Raw genomic sequence first — 16,495 nt, 5'->3', positions numbered from 1 at the left:
ACATAACAACAACATAATCTTTCATAAATTATTTTATTTCTTTTTATGAGCATCTAACACATTTCAAAATCTGTGTGGCATGTTTAGTGCCAATCTTTATTCATTCTTTTAAAAGTAGGTAATAATGTCAAAGAAATACAAGTTTACAAATCAACTTTGTAATAATACTTACTCATGTATGGTTATATGTGTATCAAGTCCCTAAGTGCCACAGTTTGAATTTACTACTAATCTAAAGCAATCAGTTCAAACCCACTCAGGAGTGCCAATGTCGTAAAGGCATGGCAATATGCTTCTGTGAAGATTATCCCCAGGAAAAGTCTCTAGCACAATTACACCGCGAAGTGGAATTGTTGAAGGCAACAGGCTTAGTTTGGGTTGGCGTCCGAATCACTGCACGTTTATAGGAGACTGTTTTAATAAAGGTTTCTCCCCCAAAATTAAATAAAACCCAAGTAGTAATGCAGGACGTCAAAAGACACCAAGTTACACTCATGTTTATCGCAGCTTTGTTCACGATAGCAAGGACTTGGAAACAACCTAAGTGGCCATCAACAAAAGAATGGATAGAGAAGCTGTGGTATATTCACATAATGGAATACTATGCTGCATTGAAAAACAAGGAACTCATGCAATATCATTCAAAGGGTGGCCATGGAGGAAATTATGTGAGTGAAATATCTCAGTCACAAAGAGACAAATACTGCATGGTGCCACTGTTGTAAAACAGGACTGACATCGGGGTTGGGGGGAGACTGAGAAAGATGTGTTCAATAATGTACACTGCATTGAAAGACATGAAGGAGAAAACTGTTTAAAGGGGATATGTGATTGGGTATTTTTGTCATGACAGGAGTCTAGAGCAAAGGCTGCATAGTGGAGTGGAACTGGGGGGAGGGATAGTAAAACAATGGAGGAACTTTTTTTTTTTACTTTTCAAAGAGAAGAGTGGGGGGGAAGGGGCAGGCAAGGAGAAAAGAGCAACAATGAATGAACAGAAATAAACAATTTTTAAAAAAGACACCAAGTTACTAAAAATTTTATTTGGTCTGAGCTAATCAAATTGACTCATTGACAAACCTGCATATGCATATTTGCAACCAACTCAACACTCTAGTAGGTTTTCAGAGGCTGTAACTGCACGGAAGGAGACTGCCCATCTTTCTCCTACAGAATAGCTCGTGGATTTGAACAGGCTGCCTTTGGCATCACAAGTCCTTACATATTAGCCCACCAGGTATGCTAGCTAAATTGAGTATACTAAGTAATTACTAGTTAATTAGGCTGTAGACACAAATAATGATAAAGATATAAATACAGACTAACTGTAATGTCCCATCTCATCTTCTACTTTGTACTAAGATGTTCACCCTGGAGTGGATCGTCATAAATCACATGAAATCCTTTAATTAAATGTAAAAGTGACCGTCTCTCCTATCCAGAATCCTCTAGAGGGTCTGTGGGAAGAAAGATGGGTCATCTCATTCCATGTGATTGTCAGCTTCTAAAACCTCACTAGAGGATCAGCTATGAGTTGGTTCCAATTGGACAGCAAAGAGTCCCGTCTTCTCAAAATCAGTTCTAGTTAAGACAATCTAAGTTGATGAATTTAGACAACTGCAACAAGAGAAATAAACAAGTTTGTTTTTCTACGTAGTTTTTTTCCCATTCATTTGCATAAAATAATTTACGTGTTTCATTCATGTGCGTGTGCTTTATACAATCTTTAACTCACATTGTGTTTCATACAATCATTCAAATACATTGTATTTTACATAATTGTTATTGCTCTATACCTATTATTACTCCATCTTTTCAAGTCTTCATTGAATCTTTCCTATTCCTTCGCCCATTTACCCACTAAACTCTGCTATCCTCGTGATTTCCAGCCTTCCCCTCTTTCCACTCCCTTCACTCCCTTCTTCCTCTCCCATCCCCCTTTGAATATTTATGCACATTTTACTCATCTATCCTTCTATTTTTACAATAATGTTATTATGCAGCATTTGTCCTTAGGAGACTGAATTTTTTCACTCAGCATAACTCTCCCAGTCTCTCATGCACATAATTTTAAAAGCTATGTAATCAAGATAAAGACAACAACAATTTAAGTTAGGGCTTTAATACTAGCCTGTTCTTTTCCATGAAGGTACGGGATCAACGCTTTTCAATTTCTGCCACTGTGTTTTCAAGTTAATGTCTACAGACATTAACATTAATATATACAGAATCATAAGATCACAATGCAGGACTCATTATTGCATAATGATAGCAACACAATTGCCAGATTGCTCCAGACTGATTTAGGAAAATACACCAGAAGAATTGCATGAGATTCCTTAAGTCTTGCTTAGAAATTAGCGAGTTTGACACTCATTCTCACTTTACAAAAAAAATTATTGTGTATAGTTTTAAAATTTCTGAACTTCAAGGATTCAGAATATGTGTTTATAATTTTGGTCTACAGGTAGATACTTAAACAGAACTTTCATAGTGTCAGGTTGAAAAGTATGGGATTGGATAAACTCACTCAGGGGTAGTAGACAAAGAATAAGAAGGAATTCAAAAGCAGGTCCCCACAGCAGCGCAAGATCTTGCCAAAGAAGTGTGGTGTTAAAAAATTAGAGAAAGCATTTTAAAAATAAATTGCTCAACTAAGCTCAGCATTGCTAAGAAAACAGTGAACACCCTCTGAGGCAGAAATATGACCACTGCTTCCAGAAACCACTGGTCTCCACCAAAGCTTAGCAATAATGAGTGAGAGAATAAGAAGTGAAGAGTAGACTAGGCAATGACAGAAACTACTTTCAAGAAGAATGGCTCTGAAGGAGAACACAGATATAGACAGAGGTTGGGGTTAGATGAAGGACATTTGAAAAGAAAAAAAAATAATAAATTAGGTGATCCAGGCAGTTCTCAAATTGCATACACTCTTTAACATTATGTAAATGTGTCCTCTCTTTGAAATGATAGAGCCAACTCCTGTTGTGTGTCATCCAGTAGGAACCAACTCATAGCTGACCTTCTAGCAGGTTTATTAAGGCAGTAAATGGCATGGGAGGAGAATGCCATTATTCTTTGGCAGAGCATCTGGTGGACTTGAACCAGGTGCCTCTGGGATTGCAGCAGACCTTCTTATAACAAGGCCATCCAAGCTCTGTAGCAAATTTGCCGAATTTGTTCCTTCCAGCAAATTTATCATCACAACCACTTTACTAACTGCATGTATAGTTTTAAAACCATTGAAAAGGCTTAAGTATTTTCTTCTATCAACGAATAAAGAACAAATAACACACAACTATTACTACTCCTCTAATAATCCCACTTAAAGAATGAGTTCCATCCCTAACGGAGAACTGCCAGTATTAGAGCTTGTTTGGAACCTCACTCACTCAGGCACCCAATGGTTTTGAGTCAGAACCAGCTCAAAGAGACCTCCTGGTAGGTTTTCAGAGTTTGTACATCACATAAGACTGCTCAGCTTTCTCTTGTGAAGCAGCTGGAGGACCCGCAAGGCCTGACTTTGGGTTGGCAGCACAACTCCTTACCCACTAGGCCAGCAGAGTCCCCTAGTTTGCAGCCACAAAATGTAAATGGACAATCATCAAATAACATTTAATTGGGAATACCAGTTGAAAAGAACTAAAAAGACAGTTTGATGTTCATAGTAACAATGCTTAAGACAATTTTACAACAGTTGGTGTTGACAAGTAAAAGGCGAGGCCATGGAACAGGTGGATCAGGCGAGACAGAGGAATGTCCTTTCAGTGAGTTCTGTGTACATAAAAAATGAAGACAAGACTAAGGCAGAACAAAACTGAGTCAAGGAGAAAAGCAATCAATAAAGGGTTCTGGAGGAAGATAGTAAACATATGGTATTATCTAAAATGAATAAACAAGGGAGGGTAATGGGTAATAAAAAGTTAAGAAAAGGCAGGGAGAAAGTCATTTGGAAGTAGTGACTTAAAAAAAAGTGGATTTGACTCTTCTACAGGGTCTGAAATGTGAGAAATAGCAAAGAAAACATCAACTGATGGCATATTTCAGTCAGGCCACACAAGAATGTGAAGAGAAAAAACAAAGACTATTTAACTCCATTGGACAGTTTATTGATGAATACATGAGTTTTCAACAAAAGTAGAGGGGGGAATGAAAATGATAAGGCAGGTAAGTTATTTCTGAACAAATAACTGTGTTATCATCTTACCTGTGTTTCCTTTTGCAATACACCAAAAGATTGTCGAAAAGAAAGAACACTCGTTCTTGAATATTTCCAGAAGAAATTTTCAGTAAGACTCCACACATTAGCATTTCAGTACAGGTGTCAGTAATGTTGGACCCCTATGTCAGGAAAGTTAAAAAAAAAAGATTACTTAATAGAAACAATTACAGAGAAAAGTTTTCATGTGTAAGTTATCTTTGATTTATTTCATACAGTAGTATATGCGCACACACACATACACACACACACACTAAAAGTTCAAGCAGTACACAAATTCATAAGCTTAGTGCAGGTCTCCTTCCCATTTCTTCTTGATAAGTCTCAGCAAAAATAATTACTGTATATAGACTCTTTTGTCTCTTTCTGATATTATATACACATGTGTATACATAAGCATATATAATTCATGTTACCTATGCAACCTAAAAGAGACATTATTTCAAGCTAATTCATGATGACCATAATATTCCTTTGTAAAACCATTTTTCCCATTAAGAGGAAAGGGTGCATTGGGTAAAGGCAAAGCATATGAGATTATCTCAATGCCTGTTGTAAAATGTCATCAAATTGGTTCCAACTCACAACATAATGAATTTATGTACAACAGAACAATGGACTGCTTGGGGCTGTGCCATCCTTACAACTATGGCTATTTCTGAGCCCATTGTTGCAGTCACTGTATCAATCCATCTTGTTCTTTTTCCGGAACCCTCTACCAAGCATGTTGTCATTCTACAGGGATTGGTCCCTTACTGATAATGTGCTCAAAATTCATGAGACAAACTCTCACCAGTCTCACTTCTAAGGAGCATTCTGGCTGTGCTTTTCCTGAAACAAATTTATTTTCTTGTACAATCCATTATAAATTCAATATTTTTCACCAACCCATACTTCAAAGGCAGAGATTCTTCTTTGGCTTCTTGATTCAATGTCCAGCTGTCACTGCAAATGAGCCAACTTGTAAATATCATGACCTGGGCAGGCACACCTTAGTTCGCCATTTGATACCTTTGCTCTGGAACAGTTTCTTTTAATGTTGTTTTATATTATAATTCATATATATATATATGAATGCATACTATTAATTATGATTGATCAATGCCCTTTTTCGTTCATCTAATGCTGAAGGTTAGTTACTAAAGATGAATAATGTACATCTCTGTGCATTGACAGACAACTACCAGAAATACAAGTCAGGTTTAGAAGAGCCCATGGCACTAGATACATTGTTGCCAATGTCAGATGGATCTTGACTAAAAGCAGAGAGTACCAGATAAATGTCTCTGTGTTTCATTGACAAAAACTTAAAAACATATTCAAGCCTCAAATTGCAATATTGAGAGAAACCATGGGCAAAGTCTTGAAAGATCCAGGAAGCTTCCTTCAAAAGAAGATAAGAGAAATATACAAAATTGTGCCAAAAAGGAATTGATACAAACAGAAAAATTTCAGGAAGTACTTATGAACAAGAACCAATTGTAACAAAAGAAGAAGTTCAAGCTGCACCAAAAACAATGACAAAAAATAATACCCCAGGAATAGATGGGATATGGATTGACATTTTTCAACTAACAGACAATATCCTTGATGTGATCACCAGTCTATGCCATAAATTTGGAAGACATCTGCCTTGCCAACCAACTGGAAGAGAACCAATTTGTTCCCATTACCAAGAAAGGTAATCCAACAGAATGTGGAAATTATTTAACAATATCAAAGGTGCACCTAATCTAAATCATGGTCTTCTCAATTGTTATGCTTCAGCGAGTTGGACAATGACTAAGGATGACAGAAGAAGAATAGATGTCTTCGAGTTGTAGTGCTAGAGAAGAGTCTTGAACATACCAGGGGCTGCCAAGAAAACAAATAGGTATGTCTTGGAGAGGGTGAAACCAAGTCTCTCCTTGGAGACTAGGGTTTTAAAGCTCTACCTCACTTACTTTGGGCATGTAGCCAGGAGAGATTGGTCCTTGGAGAAGGACATCATGCTCAGAAGGGTGGACAGACAGCACAGGGGAGGAAGACCCCAGTTGAGATCAATTGATTCAGTAACTGGGGCAATGAGGGTTGGTGTTTCAGAATTAATGAGACTAGCTCAGGACAGGAAAGGTTCAGAGCTGCTGTAGATAGGGTTGCTACGCATCACAGGGGACTCAACAAATAACATGCTATGACAGGTTTGGAAGCAGGAATAGCATCCACTTCCTAAACAACATGCCTCTGGAAACTGTATGAACTTTGATAAATGATGACAGTTATAGAAAGATTTCAGGTCTTTTGTTTAAAGGGTCACTACGAGTCATGTTCGACTCGAAGGCGATCAATAGCAACATCATTAATATCAAATGCAAACAAAGTATTGTTGAAAAATCTTCCAAAAATAGCAGGAAGAGTACGCTGACAAGGAACTACAAGAAGTTCAAGACGATTTAGAAGAAGTCATAGCACCAGGGATATCATGCTGATGTCAGATGAATCCTGGCTGAAAGCAGAGAATATCATAATTTCTCTCTATTTTATTGGCCATGCAAAGCATCTGACTGTGAATATCATAACTATCTATGGCTAATATTGAGAAGAATGAGAATCCAAGAACTCTTGTGTTTATACAAAATCTATAGATCAATAAGCTGTTGTTCAAATAGAACATGGGACCATTGTATGGTTTAAAATCAGGAATGGTGTGCATCAGAGTTGTATATTCTTTTTCCATATTTAGAGCACTGCTTGAGAGAGACATTCAATCAGTATATTAGCCAAATAATTTATGAAGCCGAACTCTGTGAAAAAGAATGTGGCATCAGTGTCAGAAGAAGACTCATCAACAACCTATGTTATGTAGGCATAACCTTGCTTACTAAAAGTGAGGAAAACGTAAAGTGCTTGCTGCAGAAGATCAAGGACAACAGCCTTTAATATGCTTTACATCTCAACATCAAGAAAACAAAGGTCCTTTCTAGTGGGCCAATAGGAAACTTCATGAGAGATAAAGAATGGATTGAAATTGTCAACAATTTGATCTTACGAGGATCTGTAATCAACGATGTTGGTATCAAAAGTCAGGAAATAAGGAGACATATTGCTTTGGCCAAGGTCACTGTGAGGGATTGCTCCAAAATCCTGAAGAGCAAGAACGTCAGTCTGAAGACGTTCTGTGCACGGATTCAGGCCAGATTCTTTCCAATCACTTCCAGCAGATTTTCAGAGGCAGTAAAGCAAATAGGAGAGCATCCATCCTTCTCCTACAGAGCAGCTGATGGATTTGAATCCCATACTCAGAAGTGTCCCCAACAACCCAGAAGATCCTTGACCTGACTCTGCTATTGTGTGTGCCTGTGTGTGAGAGAGAGTGTGAGTGTAAGCATGATTTGTAAAATAGTTTAGAACAGACTATAGAGATGACAAGGTTGAGATTTTCACACAGGAGTTGGCTTTCACAGGCTTTACTGTTTATTTTTCTAATATTATGTACTTAGAACATATTATATCATTTCTTTTTGGAAGCAGGAGTGGTATCCACTTCCTCAACAACATACCTCTGGAAACTATGAACTTTGAGAAACGATGACAGTTATAGCAAGGCTGCAGGTCTTTTGTTCACTGGGTCTCTGTGAGTCGTACTCAACTCAATGGCAATCATTAACAACAACCTTTGAGATTGCAGTGTGGCTTCTTACTAAAAGCCCAAAAGAGCTCCCTAAACATAGAGTAGCTAAAGAAAGTGGATGTATCTGGTCAGGCAAAGTCCACATTTATAGTCATAGCTTAAATTATTGGAAAAAGTAATTTTAATAAATATATCATTAGTATGCAAAATTCTATCATAAGCTTTCCAGCTCCCTTTCTATCACTAAGGCCCTATTTCCCAACTACCGATCCTTCCTCATTTTTGTTTCATTTTCCAATTATCAGTATGTATTCTGAGTGCATTTTGATTAAATATTTGATTCATTTCAGGTGGCAGAAGTTGGTAAAAATCTTCCATTTCTTCATCTTTATAATTAGTGGTTGGTATACAAATTTGCACAATGTTGATTCATGACAATTTAGTCTATCCAGAATTTCCATGACAAAAGCAACAGAAATAATTTAGAATTTTTAACCATGGACATGTATGCAATGATAAAACTTATTGTTTGTTGTTGTTGTTATGTGCCATCAAGTTGCCTGCAACTCATAGCAACTCTATGTACAACAGCTCTAAACCTGTACCAATATCACTGTCTCAGACACCTCTAACCCCATTTCCCCAGTCACTGAGTCAATCCATCTCACCCAGGGTCTTCCTCTCCTGCACTGTCCCTCCACTCTCCCAAGCATGATGTCCCTCTCCAAGGACCGATCAACCAAAGTATGTCAGATGAAACTGCAGAATCCTTGCCTCCAAGGAGCAGCCTGGTTTCACCCTCTCAGGATGAACCTGTTTGTTCTCTTAGCAGTCCATGGTATATTCAATACTCTTCTCCAGCACCACAGCTCAAATTATAGCCAAATCTAGATACAATCCTTTAGTCTTCATCACAAGCTCCTCACATTATATGCACCTCTGCAGCAAGTAGACATTTAATAAACATTTGTTTTCAATAATGTTTCAGCACACTTCATCCTCATTTTATATGATAAAAAAAACCCTCTCTTCTTGTTACAGATTTTTAAAAATAATATTTTGTAAGCGTGTGCCATTTCAAACTTACTCAGAAGTGTCAGGAGAGTTTATAGTTTGGAATTTTTCTTTTAAGTCCCAGGTATAGAGATTAAGAAGCTAAGACACAAAATTCACAGGAGAAATTAATAAAGTATGACTACAAGGTTCAAATAATTGGGTAGGAGACAGAACACTAAAGTGTACAAAAGTGTAAAAAATTGAGACTGTCACACAAGTGAGCTAGAAAACCAAAATCTCAGCAGCAATAAAAGAAGTCTGGAGTGCAAGGAAAAGTAAAGTTCTCCAAGAACACAGTTCTCAAATTTCAAATGGAAAAAAGTCATTTGATTGGTAAACCTTCCTGGTCCCCAGGCACTGTGATCTGAAATTAAAAGGGAGTAAATCAGAGGTAGGGGCCAGACCATTGCAGCTGCTACCAGTGCATGTGGTATTCGGCCCACACTCACTGCAGCGCTTCTGAGGGCCTTTGAGAAGCCCAATCTAGCTTCTCAGGTGCACAGTACAGCAGCTCTGCTGACACTGAGATACAGATGAATACAGGTCCTAACACTACTCTGAAATACATGGGTAATCATGTTGGGAAGCCACTTCAAGGCAATGGTGTATAAACTTAAGATTTCATTAATCATGACTCTATGCTTTACACTTGAAACCATCCTATTTATCTTACCAAATCAATGTTGGCTGTCAATAATGTAAACATATACACTGACTTCAGAGAGAAAACATCTTGAAAAAGATGTCAGATGAAACCAGGACTTGAAGCTTCTCTGCATGTATATAATGCCAGTGACAGGAAATCTAGCACAGCCTGATTTCATTGTCATGAAGTAAAGAAAATTGACAAGTATGACAATGAGATGAGCACTTCATAAGAAAATAAGGTCAACATCAAAAGACTAAGGGACTCTCTTGACAAAATTAGACAGTGTTTGAATATTCTTTTAAAAAGTTATCTTTTTAAAATTCAGTACTATGAAAGTCAGACAAGAAATTTAGAGTATCATATTATTTGAGTATATATTTATAAATATATCAGAAAATGTATAGATTCTTTATTGTTGCTGTTTACCACAGAATCGAAACAGATCCATAGCTGAACCTCCAGCAGGTTTTCAGAGGCAGTTAATCACAGGGAGGAGAGTGCCTATCATTCTCCCATGGAGCAGCTGGTGGATTCAAACTACCTGTCTTAAGGATGGTAGTACAGCTTCTTGCCACTAGGCCACCAAAGCTCCCTATGTTAGCACAAACCTTAAAAATATGAAAAAACTAACTACCAAAAGAATACCAGGCTTGAGAAATTTCTAACAATGCTGATAGTAAGACTTACACTCATGAAATACCAAGAGAAAAGAAACTTCAAGATCATCACTATATTGTCAGACATAAACATGAGTAGTGGAAATACTCCAAAGCCAACTAAAAGCCATTTAAAAAATACTTGTATTATTGTTGTTTTTCTCATTGTTGTGTTGCTCTGTTCTAACAACTGCTTTCAGGTGCAAGTATAGGTTTTCATGAGCACAATCAAGCATTCTGGGACTTCCATTCTTCTCAAGGTTAGCCACAATTTGCTGTTATCCATACCGTCAAATGTTTTTTGCATAGTCGATGAAATACAGATAGATTCTATGTACTCTAGTAATATTTCTTTTCAGCCAAGATCCATCTAACATTGGTAATGATGGCCCTAGTGACACGGCCTCCTCTAAACACAGCTTGTTTTTCTGGTAGTTCTCTGGTGATGTTCTGTCCCAGTAGTTTTTAGATTGTCTTCAGCAAGATTTTGCTTGTGTGTGATATTAGTGGTATTGTTTGATAATTTCCCCAATCTGTCAGATCACTTTTTGTTTGGGAATAAATATGGATCTCTTCCAGACAGTTGGCCAGGTAGTTGTCGTTCAGATTTCTTGGCACAATCTGGTGAGCATATCTAGAACAGCATTTTTTTTGTTAAAATATATCAGTATTCCATCAACTTCTGAGGCCTTGTTTCTTGCCAGTTCCTTAAGAGCTTCAACTTCCTCCTTCCTCACCGTTTCCTCATGATCATATGTTGTTTCATGAAATTTTTCTGTGCCAGCCAATTCTTTTTGATACAATTATTCTGTATGCTCCTTCCATCTCCTTTTGATGCTTCCTGGATCATTTAATATTGAGTCCTCAGAAAATGAAAATCAAGAGGTGCCCACATGCATATTTTGCTTCTTTTTATTTTCTAAAGTACATTAAATAATCCTTAGCTTCATAGTCTCTAATACTTTGATGAGCTATTAAATCTCCCTTTCATTTTTATATTATGCTAATTTTTCTCAGATGCTATACCAAATCCAAACAACGATATCAAGGACTTAAAGCGAAATCATTAAATGGTCTAGTAAGTATTAATAACTCCTTGTCAATATGTTATGAAGCCAAAGGTTATAATTAACATAAGAACACAATGGGGCAAACTAAGACAGAAGGGTACCATTCTAAATACTGAATCACTAACTTATTGAAAAGTTAATATATTTCCCTTCCAAAGTACATTAAATCACTTTCTTACAAAATCCTTCAACAGAACATTTCATGGAAGGTTCTGAATTTTGGAATATATACTTCCCTGAGATTTAATAAATCATACTAGTAATAGGCAAAACTTCCCAAAGGCGCAATTAACCTATAAGCCACGAAGCTCCTGTGATGACGGTCATGATATAAACGCAGAATAAACACAGGTATCAACGGTCATCTTAATTCTGTCGGGCAAACCAGAACACCAACCTAATATTAATATGTTGTTGTTGTTATGTGCCGTTAAATCACCTGTGACCCATAATGAACCTATGTACAGCAGTTCTGAAGCCTGCACTGTCTTGAGTCTTGCACTTGGTCTCACTGATTCAGACACATCAACCCACACTGCAACAGGTACAGTATCAAGCCACCTCTTCCAAGTCTTCCTCTCCTGCACTGTCCCTTTACCCTTCTGAATATTCTGTCCTTCTCCAAAAACTGGTCACTCTTGGCCATGTGCCCAAAGTATGTGAGATGGAGCTTCAAAATCCTAGCCTCCAAAGAGAAAGTTCATTTCACTCTCACCAAGAGAGACTTATTTTCTTGGCAGTCTATGGTATATTCAAGACTTTTCTCCAGCACCACAATTTGAAGGTATTGATTCTTCTTCTGTCATCCTTACTCATTGTCCAGCTCTTCGATGCAAAGCAAGTAATTGTGAAGACCATGACCTGTATTAGGTGCACCTTAGCCTCTGCACTGACATCGTTGCTTCTCAGTACTCTGGAGAGATCCTTGACAGCAGATTTTCCCAATGCAATTCATCTTTTGATTCCCTGACTACAGGTGCCAAGAGTGTTGACTGTGGAGCTGAGAAAGCTGTAATTGGTAACAATCTCAATCTCTTCTCTATCTATCATGGTGCTGCCAAGTGGTAAGAATTTTTGCCTTCTTTATGCTGAGCTTCAGTCTATATTGAAGACTACAGTCCTTGACTTTCTGATGCAAATGCTTCATGTATTCCTCAGTTTCGGCAAGCAACGTTGTGTCATCTGCATAACATAGGTTGTTGATGAATCTTCCTCCAATCCTGATGCCACATTCCTCCTCATAAAGCCCTGCTTCCCAAATTATCTGTTCTGCATATAGATTGAAAATGTATGGGGACAGGACACATCCCTAATGCATACTTTCTTGATCCTGAATCACACGTTGTCTCCTTGCTCTGTTCTGAGGACTGCTTCCTAGTCCAAGTATAAGCTTCACACAAATACAATCAAGTGTTCTGTGATTCCTATTTTGCTCAAGGTTAGTTAAAATTTGTTGTGATACAATCAAATGTCTTTACATAATCAATGAAACACAAATAGATGTTTTTCTGTTTCTCTAGTGCCAAGACCTCTTCTAAAGCCAGCTTGTATTTCTGATAGTCCTCTATCAATGTACTGTTCCAGTCATAGCTGGATAATCTTAAGCAGGATTTTGCTAGCATGTTAATTGTTCAATAATTCCCACACTTTTGTTGGGTCACCAATTTTTAGAATGGGAATAAATATGGATCTCTTCCAAAGTTAGCCAGGTAGTTGTCCTCCAGATTTCTTGGCACAACCTAGTGAGCACATCCAGGGCAGCATCTGTTTGTTGAAATACATCAATTGGTATTTCATCAACTGCTGGGGATTTTTAAATATACTAATTTTTTTATATTAGTTTATTTACAAAATTCAAATACATTGCTTTTTACACCAAAGCATTCCCATTTCCCTCACCACCAGGCCCCTCACCTATCAAACTGTATGACCCCATGATTACCACCCCCGGCACATTCTCACCCATCTGCATCCACTCTCTTCCCCCTCTTGGATCCTCATACTCAATCTACAATAACGATTTTATACAATATTTGTCCTTGTGAGACTAAGTTAGTTCATTCAGCATATTGCTCTTCAGTCCCTCTAAATTTAGGTTTTAGATATATATACTGCTTTACATACAAAGTTTATAAAGTTCATATACATTGTTTTTCACATCAGACCTTTCCCCTTTCCTTTACCAACCCCTCCCTCCACTCATTAAATACTTTTTTTTTCCTTTTTAAATGAAACAGTACATGTTTATTTGAATGAGTGCTTCTTGGTATATATGTACATTTCCACATGAGCACAACTACATTTTCTGTAATTCCATTTGCTGCAATATTGACCATAATTTGTCATTATCCACTTGAATGTCTTTACATAATCAACAAAATACAGGGAAAGACCTATTTTCAGCCAAGATCCATCTAAAATCAGCAATTATATAACTCATTCCATAGCATCTTCTAAATCCTGTTTAAATTTTTTGCAGTTCCCAGCCATATTTAAATTTATTTGTGTGTGATATTACTACTATTTTTTTATAAATTGTAACTGTTATGTGTCAGCAGGTTAAAATCAACTCATAGCTGACCCTCCAAGTGGTTTTCAGAGACTGTAAAATACATGGGTTTGGAAGCAGGTGTGGCGTCCACTTCTTAAACAACATGTCTCCAGAAACTCTATAAACTTTTATTAATGTTAAGTTATAGAGGGGATTGAAGCTTTTTGTTCATAGGGTCTCTATGAGTCATGCTCAACTCAAAGGCAATCAACAACAACAACAAATCACATGGGAGGAGAGTCCTCATTTTTCTCCCACAAAACAGCTCATGGATTCAAATCAAGTGCCTTTCAGTTCCAGTGAAACTGCTTACCAAGAGGCCACCAGAGCTCCCTAAATTGTGTACATATAATATCACACTGTGGAATGGAATACAAATTTTAGAATAAATCTGCCTACTTTCAAGCCTTAACTCTGCTATTACTTAGTGTTAAGATACTGGATAAATTATGTAACTCCTGAAGGGGTTTTGATATTTGTTTTAATCTTTATATATAGTGAGGATTATAATATTTTAGCAAACCAAAGTCTCGCCTAAATAGCATAAAATGGAGAATTAGTATAAGTCACATACAAGGATGGTAATCCCAGAATACTTGATTGTGCTTAAGTAAAACCAAAACTTAGACCAGAAAGCAGTCCTACAAAAAGAGCCAGGAAACACTGCATGGTAAAATCAAGAAAGGAGTGCAACAGAGATGCTCTTTTCTCCACACCTTTTCAATCTATTTGTGGAACAGATAATTTGGGAAGCTGGACTTTATGAAGAATGTGGCATAAGGTTGGGAGTAAGACTCATCAACTACCCGTTTTATGTAAATGACACAACCTTGCTCCCTAAACCTAAGGAAGACTTGACGTGTTTGCTGCAGGAGGCCAAGGACTGCAGTCTTCAACATGGGTTGTATCTCAACATCAAGAAAACAGAGATTCTTACCAGTGTACCAACTAGCACACTATGACAGATGGAGAACAGACTGGTGTTGTCAACAATTTTATCTAGCTCAGGTCCACAATGAATGCTCTTGGCACCAGCAGTCAGGATATCAAAAGATCAATTGTAAAAAAAAAAAAAAAAAAAGATTAATTGTTTGGGGAAAGGTAACTGTCAAGAATTTTGTAGAGGGCTAAGGAGCAACAATGCCAGTCCAGAGATAAAGATGCACCTGATCCTAAACATGACCTGCACAACTACTTGCTATGCATCAGAGAGCTGGATAATGACTAGGATGACAGAAGAATTGACCCCTTTGAATTGTAGTTCTGGAGAAGAGTATTAAGCATTGAATTGCATGGACAGCCAAGAGAACAAACACATCTATCCCCAAGAGGATTAAACAGGTTGCTTCTTGGAGGAAAGGATTGTAATGCTTCATCTAACATACTTTGGCCGTGTTGCCAGGAAGGGCTAGTCCTTGGAAGGGTGGAGAGTCAGCACAGGAAAAGAAAACCCTGGATGATATGGATTGATACAGTTATTGTGGCAATGGGGGCAAGTGTGTCAGAGACAGCGAGATTGGCTCAAGATACAGCAAGACTACTGAAGCAAGATAATCTTCTCTAAAAGGGTCCTTAATTAAGAAGGGAGTGTGTTGGGGCTGTATTTCCTCTCCATATGAATTCACTCTGCATGCTGAACAAATTCGAGAATCTGTATTTTATGAAGAAGAATATGGCATCAATGACCTGTGTTATACAGAAGACACAACCTTGCTTGCTGAAAGTGAAGACTTGAAACACTTGTTAAAGAAGATCAAAGAATACAGCCTTCAATGTGGATTGCATTTCAATGTCAAGAAAACAAAAAATTCTTACCAATGAACCAACAGGTAATATCATGACTGATGGAGAAAAGTTTGAAACTGTCAACAACTTGAACTTATTTGAATCTACAATCAACACCCTTGGTACCAGCAGTCAAGAAATGAAGAGATGCACTGCACTGGGAAAGTGTGAAGTTAAGGACCTCTCCAAATTAACGAGAAGTAATAATGTCAGTTTGAGGAATAAGGTGTATCTGATTCAGGCCATGGTCTTTTGATCACTTGCTATACATCTGAGAGCTTGACAATGAATAAGGATGACATAAGAATTGATGCCTTTGAGCTGTGATGTTGATGAAGAGTACTGAACATCCATGGACTACCAAAACAACAAACAAATACATCTTGGAGGAAGTGTGCCGGTGTGCTCTTTCAAGGCAAAGACGATAAAGCTTCACCTCCTATACTTCAGGTATGTTCCTAGAAGGAGTTTCCCTTGGAGAGGGATATGAGGCTCAGAAAGGCAAAAGGTCAGTGAAGGAGAGGAAGACCTTCAACCCGGTGGATTGACACAGTGACTGCCACAATGGTTCTAGTGTGCCAAGAAGTATGAGAATGGCACAGAAAAAGACATGGTTCAGGGCTGTTGTTTATAGGGTCTCTATGGGTTGTACTCAACTCAATGACACCTAACAACAACATCACAAAGGGGTCCTCAACAGCGTGGAGGAGCTAGAAGAGAAACTGTTCCCTAACACTAATGCAAGGTTTGGAAATACTATAAGAAATTCTCTATTTTGTTCACTGTCTAGATGCCTTCTGCTATAGACTACACCTAGCACCATGCAGCAGCCCACATACATTACCACCTAAAGCAATTGATATGTATATATATACTCACTCCTCACTTATCAAAATAGT

At 37.7% G+C, this 16,495-nt stretch overlaps 1 protein-coding gene across 1 annotated transcript in view; it reads right to left on the bottom strand.

The window, feature by feature from the left end:
• The window catches only part of PREX2 (phosphatidylinositol-3,4,5-trisphosphate-dependent Rac exchange factor 2), a 409,408-nt gene that overhangs the window by 261,600 nt on the left and 131,313 nt on the right, over positions 1-16,495 (bottom strand). The window contains exon 7 of the mRNA XM_006880444.1: positions 4,208-4,341. Within this exon, the coding sequence (XP_006880506.1) occupies positions 4,208-4,341 (134 nt within the window). The remainder of the gene's footprint in view (positions 1-4,207; positions 4,342-16,495) is intronic.

The sequence above is a fragment of the Elephantulus edwardii genome, unplaced genomic scaffold, assembly GCF_000299155.1.
Source record: "Elephantulus edwardii isolate Elephantulus edwardi_28Jun2011 unplaced genomic scaffold, EleEdw1.0 scaffold00008, whole genome shotgun sequence".
Taxonomy (NCBI): Eukaryota; Metazoa; Chordata; class Mammalia; order Macroscelidea; family Macroscelididae; genus Elephantulus; species Elephantulus edwardii.
This window is presented reverse-complemented; position numbering and strand designations above follow the sequence as displayed.